At 36.0% G+C, this 8,622-nt stretch overlaps 1 protein-coding gene and 1 long non-coding RNA gene across 2 annotated transcripts; one reads left to right on the forward strand and one right to left on the reverse strand.

Moving 5' to 3' along the window:
- Positions 1-482: 482 nt before the first annotated feature.
- LOC309510235 (protein adenylyltransferase SelO-like) lies at positions 483-5,019 on the forward strand. The gene is made up of 14 exons (XM_082191257.1): positions 483-798; positions 886-950; positions 1,240-1,296; positions 1,463-1,528; positions 1,785-1,852; positions 1,937-2,024; positions 2,113-2,182; positions 2,284-2,356; positions 2,462-2,545; positions 3,001-3,130; positions 3,208-3,252; positions 3,334-3,475; positions 3,843-3,935; positions 4,112-5,019. Exons 1-14 carry the CDS (start codon positions 628-630, stop codon positions 4,232-4,234), a joined length of 1,275 nt encoding a protein of 424 aa, XP_082047383.1. The 5' UTR covers positions 483-627; the 3' UTR covers positions 4,235-5,019.
- An 18-nt stretch (positions 5,020-5,037) lies between these two features.
- Positions 5,038-7,434, reverse strand: LOC309510227. The gene is made up of 3 exons (XR_014210269.1): positions 6,282-7,434; positions 6,141-6,187; positions 5,038-5,346 (listed from the first exon to the last, which is right to left on the reverse strand). It is a non-coding gene; the product is annotated as an uncharacterized lncRNA (long non-coding RNA).
- Positions 7,435-8,622: the final 1,188 nt, after the last annotated feature.

Here is an 8,622-nt window from a genome sequence, read left to right on the forward strand (position 1 = left end):
ATGTTTCGGACACTTAATTGCATCATGTTAACTGAAATTAAATGAACATTTATTATAGTTTGTTAAGAAACGGTCATGAAAGTATACTCGTTAAGTGGCTTTTTATTTCATTAATTTTGTATTATCTGCAATAACTTTTTTTAAAGAAACATAGTTTTCCATTTTTATTTTTAACACTTATTTTTTACAAGGGTGAAGCAGATCACTTAAAAAAATAAATAAATTTGAACCACCCAACTCCTCAAATAAATGTCTACTTTAGGTTGTGGGCAAATTATTTTTTAGCTATTATACTCTATTATATATATAGATATTATATAATGCTTGCTTCAAAATTGGACCAAACACTTACATACCAATAGAAACACTTTATCATAAATGTATTTAGTCACAAACAGTTCATTTATTGTATTGAGTTAATAAATTCAGTTAATTCATTTTTTTTTTTTTTTTTTTTGTCAGTTATACTTTTATTTATTGATTCAGTCATAAAGCTTTTAATCAGCTAATGAACTCGTGGGCCACTTGGACTCTTTACAGAACCACCAGTGGTCTGAGGATCACAGTCTGAGAAAACTGCTTTAAAACCAAACTGGACCATGGTACCACCACAGTACTTTTGTGTAAATGTTGTTTCTGCATATATTCAGGCTCTTTTGTGTATTTCAGGATGTGTTGAGGAATATTTTGGATCTGAATGAGTCTGTGATTCAGAATGAAGAGTTTGTCCGTTGTGTCAGTGGTGGGAAACTGTTTCCTGGCTCTGTTCCACTGGCACACAGATACGGGGGCCATCAGGTAAAACTGACCGTCACTTCAAACCCGACAGCGATGGCGTAAGACAACCAGAGCAAACATGTCAACCATGTGTTATTATTATTATAGTTTGGTTATTGGGCCGGACAGCTGGGGGATGGAAGAGCACATTTGTTGGGTGAATACACAAACAGGTAAAATCATCCTTTTCCATCAGCGTTCAACACAAATCATCAGTTGTTATTGTCAGATGTGACTTTTCTGTTGTAATGCATGTCAACTTTCCCATAATGTTGTTTAAGATTAAAGAATGGAAAGTGTGATCTATACTTATTGGTTTTTCAGCAAATAGATGATTCTGGCATTTTTAAAATCTAATTCTCACTTAATGCTTAAACATGCGTCTGAACAATGACATCTCTCAGTTTAGAACTGTGACAAGTGTTAACCGTTAGAGCGGTATACAATCTCTCTTTTATCCAGAAAGGGTGAAAGATGGGAAGTCCAGTTGAAAGGCTCAGGAAAGACACCGTACTCAAGGTGAATATCAGTTTCTGCTGCTCAATATTTTTGATATGCTTTTTAAGTAATTCTGAGATATATTTAGTTGTAAATGATCTTACATTATGACTCATAGTGTGTGATTCTCTGTCTGGCAGGAGTGTAATGGTTATGCTGTTTACTGTACATGATGTTTTGTGTGCAGGTCTGGTGATGGACGGGCTGTGATTCGCTCCTCTGTGAGGGAGTTCCTGTGCAGTGAAGCCCTCAGGTACACACACACACACACACACACACACACACACACACACACACACACACACACACACACACACACACACACACACACACACACACACACACACACACACACACACACACACACACATATATATGCACAATATATATGAATGGACATGCACAAGAAGAGTAATATATGGATTTATCATATTCAAATGTTTGGTGTTGAATATTATTTTTATTTTTATTTATACTTTTTCCATTTTTTTGCCTTTATTGTTTGTCAGTCTGGTTGTGAGTGAGGAACCTGTTTGGAGGGATCCGTTTTATAATGGCAGTGTCATAAAAGAAAGAGGTAAAATACGATCAGATGGAAAAATCGAGTAACTAAGTTCTTTATCCTCCTCAGCTTTATGTGATTGTTCTCTGTATCTATCAGGAGCGGTTGTTCTGCGTCTGGCCAAGTCCTGGTTTCGTATCGGTTCACTGGAGATATTAACTAGAACTGGAGAGTTAGATGTCCTACGGTATATTAACTTTAACTTTAACTTGGGAGATAATATTTTGTTTTCACTCTTATTTGCTTTTTAATTTTTTTTAATTTTTAATTTTCAGGACATTGTTGGACTTTGTAATTAAAGAGCATTTTAAATCTATAGCAACAAATGACCCTGACAAGTATGTGGTGAGTATCTGTGTCTCTCTGCTGTTTAGCTGTAATACAAGATTATTTTATATTGTCTGATCAGTCTCACTATATTTGAATGGTTTTCATGTTGTGTGAAGGTGTTTTTCTCTCGAGTGCTGAATGAAACGGCACATTTAATCGCCCACTGGATGTCGGTTGGTTTTGCTCATGGTTAGTTCACTCTGCTTTACTTGTTTAGTTATCACATAGATTTATCATTATAGATCAAGCTTAATACGCAACATGCACAACATCATGATCTGCATCTTCACACAGGAGTCTGCAACACAGATAACTTCAGTCTGCTTTCTATCACTTTTGATTATGGCCCATTTGGATTTATGGAATCATATGACCCAAGTATGTTTCTTTGTCTAACTTAAACTTTCATAATATTAGCAATCATCTTCCTATGAATTTAGTTTTTAAGCTTTTTGTCATTTTGACATTACACACACACACACACACACACACACACACACACACACACACACACACACACACACACACACACACACACACACACACACACACACACACACACATATATATATATACAATACTGCAAAAGTGGAGGAAAATTGTATGAATAGTAAGCTACTTTAGATCTACTATAAATTTTGTATATACTTACAGTATAATATACATGGGTTGAGGGGCATGAATAATTGCATACTTTTTTTTAATCCATTACTTGTTTTATTTTACTTCATTATATTCTAATAAGTTAAAGTGAAACAGACAGCCATAATAATAACATAATATTTGTATTGTTAAATGTGTGTTATTGCTCCAGCATTGTTTCCTCTGTATAGATTTTGTCCCCAACACGTCTGATGACGAGGGCCGGTACAGTATAGGAGCTCAGGCTAATGTTGGCCTGTTCAATCTACAGAAACTTCTAGAAGCTCTGAAACCACTGCTGACCTCAGATCAGCTTTCACAGTAAGAGATCCTTTTATTTTCTGTTGGTATTGGTCTGGAATAAATAAGGGTGATTCGTGTCAATTCATTTACTTCAGATCTCAGCAAATATTGAGAGAGTATCCACAAATCTACCATCAAAGGTGAGCCTGTCATTAGACAATATAGATCACTGTATTCCTCTCTGAGTCGTTCCTGATCTCACTTTACTGTTTCTGTTGTAGATTTCATGAGCTGTTCAAAGCAAAGTTGGGCTTTCTGGGAAATGAAGAAAAGGATTCATATGTGATTGCATTTCTTCTAAAGGTAAATATTAACTGGATAGTTTTTTTCTCTGATTGTACTATAATTAATTCATTAATTCATTTTTTTTTATTTTGTAATTTATTCCTGTGATCATTTCTCCAGTCTTCAGTGTCACATGATCCTTCAGAAATCATTCTAATATGATGATTTGCTGCTCAAGAAACATTTGAAAACAGTTGAGCTGCTTAATATTTCTGAGGAAACCCTGATACATGTTTTGATTAATATAAAGTTCAAAAGAACAGTGTTTATTTGAATCTTTTGTAATATTATAAATGTCTTTATTGTCCCTTTTTATGCATCCTTGCTGAATAATATTATTAATTTTTTTTTTTTTTTTAAAAAGCCTTACTGACCGTAAATGTTTAAACGGTAGTGTGTGTTTTTTTACGATGTGTTATGTTGTATTTAATGTTATTAGTAATTTTTCTATTGTTCAGGAGTAAACCCACGGTATGTGTTGAGGAACTGGATGGCTGAATCTGCTATCAGAAAAGCAGAGAAAAATGACTTTTCAGAGGTATTATTACATGTGATGTCAAACTAATATACTGTCATGATCATGCTTATCATATATCTTAGAGTGTTTGCTTTAATATATTACTGTGAAATGAAGACTTGACAATTATACATACAATGTAACATCTTCAGACAGACCATTATGGCTTGTTGACAGTATGTTTGATGTATTTCTAGGTGACACTGTTGCAGAAGACTTTAATGGAGCCATTTATGGAGCAGGAAGAGGCTGAGAGAGCCGGATATGCCAGTAAACCTCCATCCTGGGCTCAGCAGCTGAGGGTCAGCTGTTCTTCCTAACTCAGGAAAAAAAAAATCGCAAATTTCAGCATCATTTGAACCAAAAATATTGTTTATGACATTGTAATCACAATTCCTAATGGATGATCTGATTGGAGGATGCGCCATGTTCGACGTTATATATGTACATATGCACGTTATATATGGACAATGGACATGGATGTCTTTTGTAATATTGCTGTTTCTGCATTTCAACAAAAGTGCAAAAAACTTTGCATCATGCATCTCGTTTACTCCTGTTTAACAATTAGGCATGTCAAAATCTGTTAAACAGTTAACTTTACAAGACCTTATTTATTATGACATTCCATTAGTAATGATGATATAGCATATTTGTAATACAAATAAACTGATTAGGTGCGTAAGTACAAAGTATTTACATATTTTAGTCTGGTGGTGTAATGCAAGAATATTAAACAAAATAATTAAAGATGTGTGTCCTAATGTCACGCCAAGAACTTGTTTGGCGGTCAGTTCCTCAGTCCAACTACAAAAACATGTCAATTAGCTCTATCTGTCTTCAAGATCATTGTTGACTGCGCTTTTTCAGCATTGCTGTCATCAGTTCTGACATGAGTTCGCCACCTGGGGGCGCTGTGTGTAGAGGTGTAGTTCTCTTTGGTGGAGCTGGAGGCATTTTTCTGACAGAGCCGGCGGATGGGTTGGCAGCCGGTGCAGGAGCTGGTGGTGGAGGCGGGGGTGGGGGTGGAGGTGGTGGAGCTCCACCTGCAGATGCAAAGTTTTGGGGACCAGGAGGAGGAGGAGGTGGAGGAGGAGGTGGAGGAGGAGGTGGAGGAGGAGGTGATGGGGTCTGGAGGTGGTGGGGGGAGCGAGTCTCCCCCGTAAGGTGCAAAACTAGGAGGCGGTGGAGGAAGAAAGTCAGGGGGCAGCTCGGCATCTTCTGGAGGAGGTGGTGGTGGAGGCAGGTCATCCATGGGTGGAGGTGGGAAGGAGGATTGTGGGAATCGAGGTGGAGGAGGAAACTTGTTGACTTTGGTTGTGCTGGCAGGAGGAGCAGGGGGAGGAGGAGGCAACATGGGGTCGGGTGGTGGAGGAGGCAGGGTTTCCATTGAAGGCGGAGGTGGTGGGAAAGATGTTTGGTTGCCAGGACCCTTCAAAAACAAACCAAAAGTAGCATTCAGGAGCATTTCAGATAAATGATGAAATTACAAGGGGATTAAAACAACTCTAAAGGAACCGTCACCCTTCGTAAAATATTAGTGTGTGTAATTTTACTGCTCTTGAAGTATACTTTAAATCTTTAAAGTATATTTAAAAATATATATATTTTCAGATAATATATTCATTAAATAAAAGGCCACTCTATGTGTATTTAAAGACACTGCACTTTCATGACTGTTTCTTAACAGAGTTTAGTGCAATTTTAAAAAGTGTACTTTGCAATCATGACAAATTAACAGTTATACTTTTTAAATTATGGTTTAGTAATCTTTTGCAGTACATTTATTTAGATATTGACAAACATACTAGAGCACATGCAAATTTGATTATAATTTCAACTGTAGTGTGTTATTCGTTAATACATTTAATGTTAATATATTTTAAATTTACCAATTGGCAACTTCATCATGACAAATGTGTAATTAAATATTGAAAACATGTCAAGTTTCAATAGAAATAATATATGTATATTTTAGTTTACTATAAATGCTTCTCAGTACATTCGGCAGTAAACTTCATATTTCATTGAAAGTAGAAGTAATTATGAAATGTTATAAAATTATGTACTTAAGTGTGTCAATAAATGTAAACTATATTTTGTTTAATTGCAATTAACATGCAGTTAAGTGTCTGAAAACATTATAGTTTTTATAATATAATATAATATATAGTATTATATTATGGTGTTCTTCATTACTAAGGCAACTGATAGATTTAGAGGTACCTTGGTGTCCTTTGGAAGCTGAGGAGCGTGTCCATTCGCAGCTTTGGCTGAAAGATAAACACAAAAATGTCATCAAAATCCTTTAATATATCAAGATCTATGATACATTTTATAACAATCTATTTAGCTAATTATCTCTACCTTTAGGTGTAGGGGAGGGTGTGGATGCACTGGAGGAGGCCTGGATAGTGCGGTTAGCCCAGCTTCCAGTGCCGGCTGCTTTCCTCACAGCGGCTTTGTAGTTTTCATATAACTGCTTACCATACTATGACAAAATCATGACAAAACAAGACCATTAATAAGGTAGGTTTTCATTATTATAATTTTTTGACAAAGTAGACAGCTCACAATAGGACCCAACACAATACAGCTACAATTTACAGTATGTTTTTGCATTGTAAACTATAATTTATAATTGAATTTGCTGCATAAAGTTCAACTTAGTGTCTTCTTGCATTTATCATCATTATCTATTTTGGTTTTTGGTGTGTGGCCTGGTTTCTGCTCACCTTTGCAATACGTATCCCAGTCACCCACAGAGTCATGGTCAACTCATCATCACAACACAGATACTTGATGTATTGGGATTCTTTTTGAATTTGAGGATGAAGAAAGCAGATCACAGTGACCATATGAACATGACACACACCTGATATACACACCTGAGAAGGCCAAGATAATAACACTTCATTTAGTTGTTTTCGCTATTGTTTCCCTGTCATTCTCTACAGATTTGTGGAACCATTCATTTTTCAGGGATTGAATCTTTAATCAATGTTTTTTTGTTTGTTTTCAAAACAACAAAGGGTTGGGTAAACAACTTACTAGGGTTTTCAGTATTAGTTCATGCTTTGCTAATATTCATTTTTCTTCAAATTGGACAGTTGGTGATATTAACATTGTTTTGATTACATATGTTATTGAGCTGCAGTTGCATAGCAGAGACAGTGGATGACACACTAAAATCACAATTTGATTGCCAGTGCCCCTCATGCCACACTTTAGGATTAGCTCTAAATATTGCTAAAATGAACCACAAAAATCTTTTGCTTTATAATTTTGAATTATTTCATACATACAAAGAATGTATGTCCCTTTTCTGTCGGAGTCGGGGTTTAATTGTGCATGTATTACATTTATTGCATTTTTTGCGTTTTATTTCCCAATTGCTTGACAAACATAAAACACAGCCCACCCTAACCTAATCATAGCCTGAAACACCCTTGATGATTTGTCATGCTTTCTTAATGAGATGACTGAGATAACAAATGATTTTATGTGGGGAGGGAAAGGAGTTAAATAGCAAGGAAACATTAATTGCAAGTTATAAAGAAGGAGGATTAGGATTGATTGACTTAGAAGTTAAAAAGAAGGCCATAAGGGTAAAAACGATGAAACAGTATTTATGTGATAAAGTGGAGTATGGATGGAAAGGTTATATGAAGGATGTGCTGGACAAATGTAGTGGATGTGGGGAAGAAGGGCTTTTTATGGGATTGAAAAAGCCGATGTATGACAAAATGCCGCTGTTTTATCAGGAAGTGCTAAGTGTGTGGGCAGAGGTCATATACAGAAATATACAGTATGAGTGTGAAAATATAAATCAAGTTTTAAAACAACCGATATTTTTATATCCAAATTTTAGAATGAAAGAGAGAGTGTTTTATGACAAATTGTATATGAAAGCAGGAGTGAGACAAGTTAAGGATATAGCATATGATGTAAGAGGGTTCTTACCTAATAGAGCCTTATATGATTGTGTTTCGGAGTGGGATGATGAAATCGAAATGTCAAAAGTGGACTCGATGTGTGAAAATATTAAGACAAGTCTGCCCAGAGCCTGGGGTAGAGAGTATTGAAAATGAAACTGTTAAACCTGGGGAATGGGGATTGCCAGATTTGTATTTTGACGGAGGTGATGGGAAAAGACTACTAGAAGGAGTATCCACTAATATGATGTACACATTTATTTTGAAAAAAGAGATCAAATTACCAGCATCAGAAAATGTGTGGCCTAAGGTGCTCCCTGGCTTAAAGGTTAAGGAAATTTGGGAAAATCTATGTGTAAAGTACAATGGAATAGAATGTGAAAACCTGGATTTTAAATTAAGACACAACAGAATCTACAGGAAAGTGGTCCTCCACCAGATAAACAAGAACATAAAGAGGGATTGTGATGTGTGTAGATCTGCTCCAGAAACGTTGATGCATGTTTTTTTAGAGTGCAGAGAACTTGATGGTTTTCATGAAAAGCTAAAAGAGCTAATCAAAGAAAACTGGGGGGGAAATGTTAAACAAGATGAATGGAAAAAAATTGGAGATTGTGTAGACTATAAAGATATGAAAGTGAATCTCTGCAATTATGTACTGAGTCATGCAAGATATGGGCAAGGAGAAACTAAGCGTTTTATGAAGGGAAAACTTCTCAGTTCTCGCGCATGCGCCGTGGCGCTCTCGTGAACTCACGTCAGAGGCCCTGTGT

This window comes from Leuciscus leuciscus (genome assembly GCF_965113295.1).
Source record: "Leuciscus leuciscus genome assembly, contig: SUPER_11_unloc_5, whole genome shotgun sequence".
Classification (NCBI taxonomy): domain Eukaryota; kingdom Metazoa; phylum Chordata; class Actinopteri; order Cypriniformes; family Leuciscidae; genus Leuciscus; species Leuciscus leuciscus.